A 16,067-nucleotide genomic window follows, 5' to 3' on the forward strand; every position below is an offset into this window, starting at 1 on the left:
GTTCTGAGATAAAAGGGCAATTGTACCACGTCTCCTGGGAACTATGAGTGCTTCCGGTTCATAGAATACCTGGTATGTTATGTGCGGGATTCGTGACGCTTCAAGTATGAATAAATAAATTGCTGGTGATTCCATGGCATTTACTTGGCTAACCAAGCAGTTAATTTTGCAGTTAATATCGCACTCAGCAATATTCCAGCTATATGACGGCGGTATGTAAATAATCAGACAATCCAGTGATTAATATCTTGAGCATCGATCCACGCAATTGGAATTGATTCCATGAATCAACCAAGTCAGTGTGTCGGACCAGCCGATGCCTTTTACGACAAGCATAATCGCCTTTTACGGCAAGCATGGGTTGCTGGCGACCTATTCTACCCCGGATCTTCACGGGTCCAATCCCACGCGACAAACTTAAGGGAAAACTTCATTCCCTGGTCCATGGGGCATTTGTTGCAAAACATAGTGACCATAGATACAGTTACATATTTATCTTCGGATGTTCAGGACAATTTGTCAAAAATGAAAGCAGTTGCCATCAGAAATTCGCTGAGAAGGCAATATGTAAAATGCTAGACCTCCTCATAGATACCATCTATGTAAGACATTTAAGCAAGAAGTAAGCATCCCCATGGGCACCAATTGTGCCCCCCTTCCTGCTCATCTGTTTCTATATGAATCGGACTTTCTGCTGGGATGGGCACAGTCATCCCATAACACGTTTAACTCAAGCTTCAAGTACATCAATTTAGATCTTTGCATGAAGAATCAGAGTGATCAAACACTCTCTACCAGACTGTATGAAAGAGGGATGACTTCAACTTTCCAGTAGTCAACTTTCCCTTTGTGTTGAGCAATAGTCCAACACCTCAAACCGTTGGTGTCTACATTTCACAACTTTTTCAAAACTGAAAATCATAGATAGTAAAATTCAACGTCAACATTTATTATTCCAAAATATGTCATGAGAATTCCTATTTTACACCGCTTGACACAAAGCAACGCAATCGGCTAGAGTTTGAAAGTTGTTTGCGTTAGCCCGGCAACCGCCATAGTAGAAGTTCTCACACAGCCCCGTGCTGGTGTTGTAGAAGTAGCGCAGGATGAGGGCTTCACATGGACCGACCACCTTAGGTAGATGGCAGGAAGCTGTAACAAGAATGGTGGATGTATCTGTAATTTGGCAACCTCGTCTCAGAAATATTTTTTGTTGGAATACGTTGTTATTTCATGGCTTTCACTCATTTGACTTGTCAAAGAAGTTAAAAAGAGTGAAGACTTCGTTTAGCCAGAAACTGGGGTAAGTTTAGTTGTTGGGCTTTTATCGTCTTTGAACTATTTCATGTGATGAGAGGCGCTGGTGTATGCAGCCTTGTGGTCATATAGTTCATGTAAAAATGTACAGAAACATGGGTCTGAATGCTTGAGTGTGACAAAGTAGACACGATTTATGGATAACAACTTCTTTAATTACTGTAAAGGAGACGTTTCGGTATAGATCCTTACACCGTTGTCAAGCAATATTTTGTCGTTTGTCATCTTCTAAGTAATGACTATCAAACAATGCATGCATGTGAGTGAATCGCTGCAAAACAACTTTGTCAATACGCATGCGCATTCGTAAGAATTATCAATTAGGACCTAATGTTTAGAGATTTTACTGGCGCGATTTAGAGCACTAAACAACTTAGAGTATGATATATTTAAGAGTATAACTCAATTCAGACTACTATTTGAAGCACCATGAGCAATGTGCAGTTTAAAGCACCACACAACGGAGAGCATGGAGCAGTTAAAAACGTCATACAACTTGAAGCGTGGTATACTTTAAAGCTCCCCACGACTTGGAGCATGATGCCGTATAAAGCAACGTACAGCGTTAGAGCATGGTTTGATTTAAAGCTCCTAAAAGCACGCACACACACACACACACACACACACACACACACACACACACACACACACACACACACACACACACACACACACACACACACCAGAAGAAGCGCCACATACCACTGCTGCCTGCTGAGAGAGCTCCGCCCACACACACACACACACACACACACACACACACCAGAAGAAGCGCCACATACCACGGCTGCCTGCTGAGAGAGCTCCGCGCGCACGCACACACACACACGCACACACACACACACCAGAAGAAGCGCCACATACCACTGCTGCCTGCTGAGAGAGCTCCGCCCACACACACGCACACACACACACACACACACACACGCCAGAAGACGCGACACATACCACTGCTGCCTGCTGAGAGAGCTCCGCCCACCCCCCACCCACCCCCCCCCCCCACCCCCCCACCCCCCCACCCCCACCCCCTCCACACACACACACACACACACCAGGAGACACGACACATACCCCTGCTGCCTGCTGAGAGAGCTCCGCCCACACACACGAGAAGAAGCACTGCGTGAAGCATTACGGGGTGATCCTGAAAAGTGAGATTGAAAGTGTCTTAGTACTGTGGTGTTGAACAGGAGAAATGACACTGGGTATGTTATGAAAGATCGGTCTTTTTGTGACAAGATATATACTGAACAACAAAAGTTCCTGTGACATTGAATAAGATTTAATGCAAAGTTATGTTTTTTACCAAATCTGAAACAATTTCGGTTTGCTACAGATAAAAGACTCTTGTAAGTGTTCAAATGGTTTAATTTGCCATGCTAACTTCAGAAAACGCGTGATTTCATATAAAAAAACAAACATGAACATGCAAAAATGTCAATTTACAAATCAATAGCGTGTGTGTCCACCTCTGGTATCGATGCAAGCAACACATCTTCGTCTCATTGAAAGGACCAAAGTCCTGTGGGATATCTGTCCATATCTGCTGGAGCATGTTTCGAAGATCCTGGAGTGTCTGTGGAACACGTGGTTGACGTCGAAGGCGCCAATCCATCTCATCCCACATTGCTCGATTGGTGAGAGATCAGGGGAGCGAGCCGGCAAGGGGATGACATTCACGTTGTTTTGTTGAAGAGAATCCTGAACAAGTCGAGCAATATGAGGCCAGGCGTTGTCATGTTGAAACGTAATGCCTGGGCCATGACGACGCAAAAACGGTAGAACAACAGGGCCGATGATCTCGTCGCGGTAGCGCTGTCCATTGAGATTGACCCCTACCACTATCAAACGGGTCTTCTGTCTTGCTGTAATCCCACCACATACCATAACGCTGCCGCCCCCGAACCGATCTTCTTCCATGACACAATAATTGACGTAACGTTCACCTCGACGTCGGTACACTCGAATCCGTCCATCGCTGTGGCTGGGGTGAAAACGAGACTCGTCGGTGAACAGAACCTGTCCCCACTGCATGGCCGTCCAGCGTAGACGCTGTCTGCATCACTGAAGACGGTGGTTTCCTGTCAAAATGGGACGTCTGGCGGGTCTTCTGGCGACAATCCCTGCACATCTGAGGCGACGACGTACGGTTTGTGAAGATATTCGTCGAAGGCCAGAAATGCTACTTGCAGTCACTGTTGCTGGCTGGAATCGATTTCGTAGGTGTGTTGTTCGAATCCAGTTGTCTTGGCGATTATTGGTTACGCGTGGCCTGCCACCCCGAGGATGGTCTCTGACTGCATTCGTCTCTTGCCAACGTTGCCATAAACACCAAATGGTGTTTCTGTGGACGTTAAATTGTCTTGCAACACCACGTTGACTCGATCCTACTTCAAGTATATCAATGGCTCGCAGACGCTCATTTTCGGACAGGCGTGGCATTTCGTAAAGTTGAATAATTGCTTAATTTTGTTGTTTTTCTGAGTGGTTGTTGTCAGCACGATGCTAAACACTGCATATGGAATCTCGTTAACGCACATGCTTTTATACCCATTCTTGGGTAGTGAAATGCATTGGGCTTGCATAAAAGTCAACTTTTGCATGGAATGCACGCTTTTCTGTAGCAGCTGCGTTTTAGTGACTTGATTCCATACATGTACTACAATATTTAACCAAACTTTACTTGTTTGAAAACTACACTAAAATATTGGTGTGACGGAAACTTTTGTTGTTGAGTATATGATATATACACATGTGCGAATGTCATCCGTGAGAGGGGTGGATACTCCAGACACTGATTACAGAGTCAGTGGTGATTCCTTGGCTGACAAAAATCTGGTTTCCCTGCATAATGTGACACACAATACTCGTGGTGTGGGATGCTGATACCTTTCAGCGTTGTTGAACTGAGTATTGTTGGACTTCTCCATAAAGCCAATACACCTGTACCGACGGCTAGTGCCAGCTACATTATTGGTGTGATGGTAGTGCCAGACCTTCTGTTTGTCAGTTTACTACTCTTTTGTCCTGTTTCCAACAAAGAATGACACCAGTCCTTTTATATGCAGCACAAATCCGAATCAAAATGATAGTGCTTAATCAATGCCCATGTGTATGTAATTTTCCTTACGTGCAATTGGCTTGGTATTGATAATCAAACGATATTCGCATATGCTCACATATAGTAGACACGTAACTGAATCGTTTTAAATATCATGACCACCATATTTCGAGAATTATTTACATTATTCTGGCATGTTGCGTGTTAAGTGCTTCCACTTGCCTTCAGAATAGCTGTATCCGCGCCCGTGTTTGCCATACCTCTAACAGATCTTTAAACTTATCTTTAAGTTTGAAGTGACCCATTTATATGTCTATACTGCCTAAATCCAGCTTCCCGCGGGGAATGTAGGTGAGAATAGGTCCCCAGCGCCCTTGCGTTCAGGGTCGGTGACTTGGTTGATTGCGTTTCATCGTACCCCCGACGTCGTGTGACGTTCTTCATAGTATCAATCACAGGATTCCGGTCGGAATTCAATTATTTACAGGCTGGCCATACATAAAACTGGAATACTGCTGACTGGCAGTAAATACCAAACAATCTAGCTAACTAAAGCATTGTGTTACAGTTATGAACGTATCGTCAAATGACACAATGAAATTAACGAAAACAAATTAAATCCTCATTTGCACCTGATGTTAAACTTACCTGCCTGTATAGTAACAGTTGAAGTAATTAAGCCTAGATAACGAGTAGGTGGGTGGCAGGTCTGAGAACACAACTCCTGGTAGCTGATAGCAGAGTAAAGTCAAGTATTTGCTTCTATTAGTTGGTTCTTCCAATCTCATCTGAGGAAATTAATAGGCTCAAGTTTAATACACAAAGTTATATTCCATGTATCTCTGTGTTAACACGTGTTTCGAAATTAGTATTACTGCACTTTCGACTAATGATAATGTCATTTAGACTAAACTTCGGGGCAAAGAAGTATACTCTTGAAAATTGGATTTGACCTAACAAATGTAATGAAAACGTTACTAGGCTGAAACTGTCGCCGAAACACTGCAAACGTAAGGTTAGAAACACAACTATGATACCCGTTAAAATACATCAATATCGAATAACTATTTCTTGTTGGTTTCATCTGTAGCCGCCACATCTCACATTATACTTTTTTGCCCGACAGTTTATCTGAAAAAAGCATACATCGAGGCCAGTGTACACTGCAAGCATTGACAGGCAGGCCAACATATTCTTGTTGCTTGGATCAAAGATTCGTCTGGTAAAATTCTTTTAAATAGTTAAACAGAAATCTTGGAAATGTTGATATTTCCGAAGGCTTTATAAATCGTTCTGTTTAACCTCGGGAATCAGGCGATCAGCCATCCGTAACAATGAATAGACAAGTTCATGCTATGCCCCTGCCCTCACGCAACCGTCGACAGGCACTCCCGTAGATTGATTGATAAATAAATAAATAAATAAATAAATAAATAAATAAATAAATAAATAAATAAATAAATAAATAAATAAATAAATAAATAAATAAATAAATAAATAAATAAATAAATAAATAAATAAATAAATAAATAAATAAATAAATAAATAAATAAATAAATAAATAAATAAATAAATAAATAAATACAAACTAGTGAAAATCCTCTAAAAATATTTATAACATTCTGAGAACAATTTCAGACATCAATTATATTAATAACAATAGCTGGAGACTGCAAGTCTAGCACTCCCGTTAGATGTCAACTGTCTGATGTTGAAGTGCACGGAGAGCCACAGCCCAGGTGCCGTCATTGTTGTGGACAACTGAACTATTGGTCCTGCTCACTTGTAACCTTAATTACTCGGAGACGAGATGGTAGTGTGACTTTCTCTGACCTTATAAGTGCAACGTGTGAAACTATGGCACTGTCTCTGTATATAGGATAAGCTTGAACCAAGTTTATTAACTCTAAGATCGTTCCACACCATAAGAATTTAGTTGAATTAACAAAGAGTGTTTTGATTGAAACTTGCTATGACTGTCATTTAGCGGGGGCCTGGTGCCCCTTTGCTGTCAAAGTGTAGTATTAGAAGGTATTTTGTACCTTAATATAAAACACAAAAGACACATATCCATAAACTTGTTTATTTGAACAATATTTACTATGTAACAATGATGATATTCCATTGAATGAGACATGTTACACTGTTTTAACTTGACTGCAAGTTGCTACACAATCTTGCAATATTTTAAAGTTGTTGGCATTTCCGGCACAACCTCCATAATAAAACTTGGAGCACTTGCCGGAACTGACGTCATAGAAGTACCGGGGAAACGACCCATCGCAGGGACCATAATCCATTGGCAAATGGCAAACTAGAAAATTAGAAACCTGTTTTTTTAAAAATTAAAAAAGAGCCACGAAGCTCGGTAGCTTACTTGCATTTTTTCTGGAACATGAGGTGAAATTCTTACGTCGCGTTCAAGATCATTACACTTATATAGCTACGAGCACGCATGTGTGTACATGCGTGCGTAGCTGCTTTTGCTAGTCCGGACGAATGCCAGTTTTGTGGCCCTAGCCCACAGAGATACCATGCAGCAGTTTAACATGGATACCCCATTCAGACACAGTATACTGACTCCGAGCCGACCAGTCCTTGGTTTAGCCCCTTAATGTCAAGCGCCAGACAGGGTAACAACAAGTACCATCTTTTAACGTCTATTGGTATGACAGGCAGACGCTCTATCCACTAGACAACAGAGGCGGTCTTCTGCAAGCAAATGTCATAATAAATGGGTAACAAGAATATCCAAAAATGAATAACAGCATTTATATTTTAGGATAGGTGATAGCAGGGTAAAACTTTAACTACTTAAAAATTATACTTTTACACATGAAACACAATTGCATAACCACATTATTCTCCGCACAAGCGTTTTATGTTCCATGACATATTTGCTGATAAAGAGTTAATACCATCAATCTGGCAGGAGCTGAAGCTGCATCCGAGCACGAGCAGATACAGACACAACAGAGTCTTCATGCTTCCGCCTGTCAACTGAAGACGTAGGAAACAGTTTCAGATTCTTCAGCAGACACATGTTTATTGTTGTTTAACGACACAGTCATAGACTGACTTTTTTTCCTGAAAGCTGACAAATAACATAAGTATGAATTAATTCTGTTGCAATTTTCTTGAGGTTGGCCATTTTTTCGACCAAAATGACCAGACTATCAGCAATATTCCAGCTGTATATATCACGGCAACTGGTATATGATCGAGTGCTGGACTGACAAACTAGTGGGTGATATTCTGGACAACGTCACGCGCCATCGGGGCACGTAGTCAATTTAGTCACCGAGTGTGACCACCCGACCTATTTCAGTCAACTTTTACTAGCATAGGTTACTGGGAATGAGCCTCGATTTGATGTTTAGGCTTGGTTGTAGTTACCGTATACCATTAAATGGAATGAAACGTCAACAGTTTATTGTTCACTGACAGTGATGGATATGATTCGAGTGCCGTTTGTAATGAAACCCGAACAAGACCTGGCTACATTTTGAACAGAACAAGTGTCGCTTTCAAAGTTTTCGAGCCTTAATGCAGTCAACTACCATTTCCGGTTCAATACAATATTCAAATGAATATTAACAGCTTTATGTAAAATTTAGAAGTGGTGTGGTTTTTTTTTATTAGAATTAGGCAATTTTGCTTGCACTTATACTGATAATGCTACCTTTTCAAATAGGTACACGGGCCTTATGAATATTCATGTCCCCTTTACCCGAGGGCAGAGGCTACAACTGACAAATAAGATAAAACGAAGTCAGAAGGTCGTTTATTCATCTGCTGTTGATCTCTGCTGCCCCTACCCGACTACGGAACCAATATATCTGATTTTCAGAGGCCAAGTGGCCCCTTTGGTGTTATATTTACAACTCTTGGTGAATATTTTGGACATAAACGCGAAAGTCGCCATGCACCAAACGTTTGTTTGCAGTCTCAAGAAAAGGAAGTTTCTTTAGTTCTACACGTGATAAGATAGTCAAATAAATACGACTATATACATCTGCATAATGTAATCTTGACAAAAATGCTTGACAAAAAAAAAAAAAAGTCAACTGACGTGGAAAAAAATATGTTTTGTGGCCTTTTTAGTAAACAATGCTGCGATTATAATAAACTTATTGAAGTATTCACGTGTCCCGATTTAGACTTATTTCACTTAGAAATCAATATTTAAAAGAAGGACGTGCTCAACAGCCAGTTGTTACCTGTTTATACTGACGGCGAGAAATGGCGACCCAGATAACTGGTTCTAGATTACTCCGAAAGTGTCAGGCCACAGTTAGAAATTTATCGTGTCTAGTTATACCAAAATAGAACCCATCTCACTCACACCAATACAAGCTTCTGCCTCATCCAAGAGTCCCATCCTCCATACAGTTGGATCAAAAGTTGCATGCACATGCACCGTGAGACCCGTGAAGATCCGGGGTAGAATAGGTCTTCAGTAACCCATGCTTGCCGTAAAAGGAGGCTATGCTTGTCGTAAGAGGCGACTAACGGGATCGGGTGGTCAGGCTCGCTGACTTGGTTGATGCATGTCATCGTATCCCATTTGCATGGATCGATGCTCGTGATGTCAATCATTGGTTGTCTGGTCCAGACTCGATTATTTACAGACCGCCGTCATACAACTGGAATATTGCTGAGTGCGGCGTTAAACAATAAACCAACCAACATGCACCGTGTTTGCACCTGCGGTATTCTGTCCCCTGGGGTACATTTCCCAGAGGCAAAGGGCACACGTGATGTTGCGTTTACACGATTCATGAAGTTGGTGGTGTATTTAATCCAGGCCTATTCTATTTCACAATGGGCACAGATGAATGTCGTTTCAGAATATAACCAAGACACACGTTGCTGGAAACTGTTATTCCAGTGCGATGTCACTACTTTGAGAGCGCAGCTGATAGGGAAGAAGAGACCAGACTAGATGACGTTGGGTTGTGAGCGTCTAACACATGTGGGATGACGGAGATAACTTCAAAGGAGAGAACTCGAGATTTTCAGGAGTGAGTGAGTGAGTTTGATTTTACGCCGCTTTTAGCAATTTTCCAGCAATATCACGGCGGGGGACACCAGAAATGGGCTTCACACATTGTACCCATGTCGGGAATCGAACCCGGGTCTTCGGCGTGACGAGCGAAGGCTTTAACCACTAGGCTACCCGACCTCACCGGGAGTGTGAGGAACTTGACCCACAGCCACATAAAGAATCGCGGGGTTTAGGCAGCATTGAACAGAGTCGTAGTATACTGCTTGTATATAACTGGCATCGTACTGTTAAAAAGGGTGTGAGTTGGGTTTAACACTGCTTTGAACAGTATTCCAGTTATATCACAGCGTGTCAGCTTAATGTAGGAGGAAAGGGAAAAGTGATGCAGGTCGCAGACGTTTAACACTTCGGTGAAACCCACGAGCACGAGTAAGGTGCTGACAAACCTAGAAACATAATCGGGACGAACCGGGATTCGAACAATTATAGGTTTCCGGCGTGCCAAGGGACGCAACTCTTTGACGATTGGGTGCCCCCGTACCGTTAAAGATCTTAAAGAAATAAATTCAAACAAATGGAAGTTTCCAAACTCTGCTTCGGTGATACATGCGACACACATTACAATGCTTGCTTAACATTCAGAATACTCATGCATACTTTGATATGCCTACATTACTGAGTGAGTTAAAGATGAGTTCGATTGATTTTTTTGTAAATTGTTTAACGCCGCACTCAGTAATATTCCAGTTACATGACGGCAGCCTGTAAATCCAGTGATTGACATAGTAGGCATCGATCTACGCAGTTGGGATACAATGACATGCATCAACCAAGTCAGCCAATCTGACCACGTTAGTCGCCTCTTACGACGCGTAGTCGCCTATTACGGCAAGCATGGGTTTCTGAAGACCTATTTTACCCGGGTATGATGGGTTTAACGGTACTTTTAGCAGTATTTCAGTTCGATCATGGAATGTCAGCTTGAGGTTGGCAGAAAAAAGTGCTGCAGGTTACCAATTGAAATCAACAAGTTCAGAGTGAACACTCCTAAGATGACACGTTAGTTACACGCCCAGTGGTACGCTACTGGTGACTGACAGCAGGTTTGGTTGTTTCAAGGGAAGGAGAAGATATAGGGACAAAATAGCTGTGGACATCTAACAAGATGAAAACGAGTTGAGCATGTTGAAGGAAGCTGATGTTCTTGTTGATCAAGCATGTGAATTACAAGGTGAGGTGAGGTGAAATGGGGTTTAACGTCGCGTCCAAGGTTATTGTACTGATACAGATTATTGCACTTATACAGCGACGTGGTGCACGTGTGCGTGTGTGGCTACTTGTACTAGTCCGGACTAATGCCGATTTTATGGTACTAGCCCATGAGATACCATGCTGCAGTTTAACATGAATACCCCACTCAGACACAGTATACTGACTCCGGGCCGAAAAGTTCTTGTTTCATCCCCTTAATGCCGGGAGCCAGGCAGGTTAACGACAAGCATAGGTTTTTTACGTCTTTTGGCGAGCCGGTCACTCCTAATTTTTTTGCTCCTTAATGCCGAGCACCCGACAGGGTAACAACAAATACCAACTTTTAACGTCTTTTGGTATGACGCGGCCGGGGATCGAACACAGACCTTCGGCTCTCCGGGTGGACGCTCTACCACTAGGCCACGGTGGCGGTAAGTGAATTACAAGGCTAACGACAGCGGATCGGCACACGATTCAGTATCTCAGGGTGAGAAGCTACTGATGAAAATTTAACCCAGGCCATATAATGGAGACAGTCCATTGACTATTGAAGGGGATGTTTTACCCTAGGGGTAACAGAATTGCTTCACCTCGTGGTATGGGGCAAACTGCAAACCAGGTGGTAGGTTTATACCGAGGAGTAAATTCCTTTACGTGACGAAATTTACCCTCGTGAGTATATTAGCCCCATGGGGTAAGGTTACCCTTGAGGGTAAATATACACCTAGAAATTAATTAAACACCCCCTAGTTTTGCGACCATACCTGTTCATTTACGTCAAGCCCGAGCTGTGGTGGGGAAATAAATGTCTTGTGTAAGATGAGACTTTTGACTAATGAAAACACAGGGAATGATGCAAATGTTCAATATTTTAATTGCCTTAATAACACGGTTGCGATAGTACTGTAATTGAGCAAAATTGATATCAACGAAACCTATGGATCTGGGAAGTTCCATGATCAGTTATAAACGACCATTACTGTCAAAAAAGGTTCATTGTTATCTTACACAGATAATCACAATCCTGAAAATCCGTAGCTAGGTTAACCGCCTCGTGCCTGGATGACAGATTCTACCCTCTCCTCCTCTCATACGATCAAGAGGTAACTGCTGTCACTCCCGATGCAATTCAGCCTCTAAAGCTGCCACATTCGGTACTCGTGGATCCACTGCCTGCAGCTGACGCCCAAGAATGCCCCAATGGATTCAAATCTGGACTCCTAGCGGGCCAGGGCAAAGCGTCAATGGCTCGTGCTTGAAGAAAAGCAGTCACAGAACAAGAACGATGGTGGCTTGCGCTGTGGTCCATAACACAGGTCGAGTGGCAAGTGCATGGACGTCAAAATGTGGCACAACAACAGGATTAAGGATGTCCTGGATGTAACGATCGCTGTTGAGATTGCCTCGCACTGTTACCATGTCCAGTTTACAGTCATGAGATATTGCTCCCCACACCATGGCGAAGCCTCCACCGTTGTTTTTACGGTGGTCCTAGGGGTATACGCAATATTTCTGTGTCTTTATTCCCACATTCGCCAATCTGTGACGTGCAGAAAGAATCTGTTTTCATCAATGGATCCATCGCCACGTCATCAGAATCCAATGACGTCGCGCCATTCACCAAGCCAATCGAAGTCTCTGATTAAGAGCAGTTAACAAAGGACGTCCGATGTCTCTTCGTGACTTCAACCTACATGATTTTAGCCGGTTTTGGACAGGTGTTGGGAAGTCTTTGTTCTTTCAGAGCTTCACTGGTAGCAAAGGGTCCCAATAGATGCTGGAACCCTGTATTCCCGTACAGTTGTCTTTCAAGATGACCCTGGTCGTGGAGGGTCCATTACTTCAAGTGTCTGTCGGTGTTTTCTTTCGAGTTTGCTGATGACAGTATGGTCATAGCCAACTTGACGTCCAATGGCTCTGTATGATTTGGTTGGTTGGTTGGTTTGTTGTTTAACGCCGCACTCAGCAATATTCCAGCTATATGACGGCGGTCTGTAAATAATCTAGTCTGAACCAGACAATCCAGTGATTAATATCATGAGCATCGATCCACGCAATTGGGATCGATGACATGCATCAACCAAGTCAGCGAGCCTGACCACCTGATCCCGTTAGTCGCCTTTTACGACAAGCATAGTCACCTTTTACGGCAAGCATGGATTGCTGAAGACCTATTCTACCCCGGAATCTTCACGGGTCGGCTCTGTATGACATACCTGTGTCATGCATGCCAATAATTTGTCAACGCAGTGCCTCTGACGGCCTCATGCGTGCCATTGTAACATGTGTTGACTAAACAGTCGGCTAATTGTCACTTCATATACCCTTTATACTTGCATCAGTATTAAAGTGTTTGTCCTGAAAGTGGAGGGTGTCATATGTCTGCGTGTTTGGACGGCCAAGTCAGTTATTGTCGAGATTGACAGCCATTCTGTGGAACAGGAGGTTTAAGCAGGCAACATGTTACTTCAGCGCTCTTATGAGCACAAAGTTGGTGCTTCGGATTAATTAAATGCTCCGGATTCCAACCCGGATCAACAACACGAACTCCCGACAGTTTAACATCCCCATCTATCGTAGTCCTATTGGTAATTTGAATTTGCATTGCTTTGTCATACAAAAGAATGTAAGCAACATCCATTGGAAGCGCTCGTAAAATCTCAAAAGCGCACCAGATAATCATTGTACATGTCAAAAATAGTATTACGGTGCTTTCTCTCCCTGACATGTAAACATTGACTCGTGTGATCAAACTGTCAAACTCCTCCAAAGGAGTGAGTGAGTGAGTGGTTTTACATCGCTTTTAGCAATATTCCATCAATATCACAGCAGGGGACACCAGAAATGGGCTTCACACATTGTACCCATATGGGCATCAAACTCAGGTCTTCGGCGTGACGAGCGAACGCTTTAACCACTAGGCTACCCGACCACCCCTCCTCCTCCAAAGGAACAATATATCATGTTTGCATGTAACAATGTATGTTAAGTGATAACATCAGCCGGTAAACAGTCACGGCTAGGCAAATCAGCGACAGATAGCATGGGTAACGATCCATGCCTTGAGCATGGCGATGCATATATATATCAAGTCATCAGCGTGAATAGCTGTACACGTTTGTAACACTGATCTGTACTGGTGTGTGACTTGACAGGTTTGAACTGGTCCTACCTAGGCATCCCACACACAAGTTTTGTCCACAGTCCTGCAGCATGTGCCTTGTACAACACGCCTGGCCCCTTTACAAGAGAGGAACATCCGCCCTATTGTCTATAATAATCTCATCAGATCTGTGAGCATCAAGTAAGCGACAGTAAACAGGTATTGGGTTAAATTGCAATATTCAGGCTAGAACTCCACGGAATGTATGTTGTTGTGTACTCACATTTGGAGTTCATCCCAAGTCCTTGGCATCAGCTATAACTCCATGGAATGTACATTGTCCTCCTATTAGGAGTTCATCCCAAGTCCTTGGCATCAGCTATAACTCCATGGAATGTACATTGTCCTCCTATTAGGAGTTCATCCCAAGTCCTTGGCATCAGCTATAACTCCATGGAATGTACATTGTCCTCCTATTAGGAGTTCATCCCAAGTCCTTGGCATCAGCTATAACTCCATGGAATGTACATTGTCCTCCTATTAGGAGTTCATCCCAAGTCCTTGGCATCAGCTATAACTCCATGGAATGTACATTGTACTCTTATTAGGAGTTGATCCCAAGTCCTTAGCGTGATGAGCAAACACTTCAACCACTAGACCATCCAATATCGCCCTGAGAGCATCAATGTATAGATGGCTTCAGATCTATTCATGATCAGTTGTGGAATCAGATCAACTCGGGCATAGCAGGAAAACATTGTGCTTCAGCCAGGATTTAACCAAGAAGGTGAGGTGAGGTGAAATTGGGTTTAACGTCGCATCCAAGATTATTGGACTTATATAGCGACTCGCATGCACGTGTGTGTGTGTTTGTTGCTGCTTGTACTAGTCCGGACTGATGCCGATTTATAGTGCTAGCCCACTGAGATACCATGCCGCAGTTTAACATGAATACCCCACTCAGACACAGTATACTGACTCCGAGCCCACCAGTCCTTGTTTTAGCTCCTTAATGCCGAGCGCCAGACAGGGTAACAACAAGTACCATCTTTTAACGTCTTTTGGTATGACGTGGCCGGGGATCGAACCCCGGACCTTCGTTCTCCGGGCGGACACTCTACCACTAGACCACTGAGGCAGCTAACTAAGAAGTGCTAACTGAGACATTACTTTTTCGGAAAGTGTGCTAACGGAATGACACACAATGATGCAAGTGGCTCATATTTCACGGTTGCCACCCCCTCCCCTGCTAACCAATATGCACATCTGAGAGAAGCAATTGATGCTTCATTTTTTCCATTATGGTACACATTCCTTGGAATAATAGCCATAGCCGATGACATTTTTGTTCTTAGAAACCAAGTAGTGACTCATGAAACGTATGAAGCCACATTCATTTTAAAAGACCGGATCTAAAAAATATAGTCAAGATTGTCTGACATTAGTGTTGTATAAAATACTGTTTTTAGTCTAACATTACTGAGGGATCTGTGCCAATGTATATGCACTTGTGTTTATTTTGAGTGCCAATGTCCAATGTGTGTGAATGACACAAAGGCTGAGGTGAAATGGGGTTTAACGTCGCTTCCAAGATTATTGCACTTATATAGCGTACGTGTGTTTGTGTGGCTGCTTGTACTAGTCCAGACTGATGCCGATTTATAGTGCTAGCTCACTGGGATACCATGCCGCAGATTAACATGAATACCCCATTCAGACAGAGTATACAGACACCGAGCCGAACCAGTCCTTGTTTTAGCCCCTTAATGCTGAGCGCCAGACAGGGTAACAACAAGTACCATCTTTTAACGTCTTTTGGTATGACGCGGTCGGGGATCGAACCCCGGACCTTCCGCTTTCCGGGCGGACGACCTACCACTAGACCATGGAGGCCGTCCACAAAGGCCTAACCAGGCTACAGCACTGAACAATTGGTAGTCGCTATCAATCATTACCCTGGAGTTAAACATGCAATATCTTGTACATGTTGTAAACTGGACAAAACCCCATCTTACTTCAACAGGGTTTTATTTACAAATCTCACTCATGATGACTGTATGAAAGACAACAAATAACAAAATAAGAACAATCATTGACAATGTGTGCATTACCCGTCACACTGGTGCACAACACCAAAATGCCCATACCATTCCATCGTTTTCCCCAAAATAATCAAATCAAACCAAGACATATGTCCGTACTTCATGATTTAAAAAAACATCTGGAGCATTTTACCTCCCATCAATATCAATTTCACAATGTTATGATGCCGCACAATGAGGACGACGTTCAACAAGCTCGCTTGATACTGATAGACGTAAGGAGCT

At 43.0% G+C, this 16,067-nt stretch overlaps 2 protein-coding genes across 2 annotated transcripts; both read right to left on the minus strand.

Annotated features, from left to right (window-relative positions):
* Positions 1-928: 928 nt before the first annotated feature.
* LOC124146598 (PI-actitoxin-Afv2b-like) lies at positions 929-4,673 on the minus strand. Its single transcript, XM_048403366.1, has 3 exons — positions 4,601-4,673; positions 2,389-2,461; positions 929-1,152 (listed from the first exon to the last, which is right to left on the minus strand). The coding sequence occupies exons 1-3, from the start codon at positions 4,634-4,636 to the stop codon at positions 983-985; spliced, it is 279 nt and encodes a 92-aa protein (XP_048259323.1). The 5' UTR covers positions 4,637-4,673; the 3' UTR covers positions 929-982.
* Positions 4,674-6,447: 1,774 nt separating this feature from the next.
* On the minus strand, positions 6,448-8,774 carry LOC125384351 (trypsin inhibitor-like). The gene is made up of 3 exons (XM_048403364.1): positions 8,724-8,774; positions 7,297-7,378; positions 6,448-6,692 (listed from the first exon to the last, which is right to left on the minus strand). Exons 1-3 carry the CDS (start codon positions 8,757-8,759, stop codon positions 6,517-6,519), a joined length of 294 nt encoding a protein of 97 aa, XP_048259321.1. The 5' UTR covers positions 8,760-8,774; the 3' UTR covers positions 6,448-6,516.
* Between the last annotated feature and the right edge of the window lie 7,293 nt (positions 8,775-16,067).

The sequence above is a fragment of the Haliotis rufescens genome, unplaced genomic scaffold (assembly GCF_023055435.1).
Source record: "Haliotis rufescens isolate VD_foot unplaced genomic scaffold, xgHalRufe1.0.p SCAF_3, whole genome shotgun sequence".
Classification (NCBI taxonomy): Eukaryota; Metazoa; Mollusca; class Gastropoda; order Lepetellida; family Haliotidae; genus Haliotis; species Haliotis rufescens.

Bases quoted from the DNA above. Each gene is read 5' to 3' on its own strand.
- LOC124146598 (XM_048403366.1), bottom strand. From the start codon at position 4,636: ATGGCAAACACGGGCGCGGATACAGCTATTCTGAAG. The intron at 2,462-4,600 runs GCAAGTGGAAGC...CTCACTTTTCAG, and splicing joins CGGATACAGCTATTCTGAAG to GATCACCCCGTAATGCTTCA. The intron at 1,153-2,388 runs GTATGTGTCGTG...TTCTTGTTACAG, and splicing joins TCTCTCAGCAGGCAGCAGGG to CTTCCTGCCATCTACCTAAG.
- LOC125384351 (XM_048403364.1), bottom strand. From the start codon at position 8,759: ATGGGACTCTTGGATGAGGCAGAAGCTTGTATTGGT. The intron at 7,379-8,723 runs GTGAGTGAGATG...CTACGTCTTCAG, and splicing joins AGGCAGAAGCTTGTATTGGT to TTGACAGGCGGAAGCATGAA. The intron at 6,693-7,296 runs GTATTAACTCTT...CTAATTTTCTAG, and splicing joins CAGCTCCTGCCAGATTGATG to TTTGCCATTTGCCAATGGAT.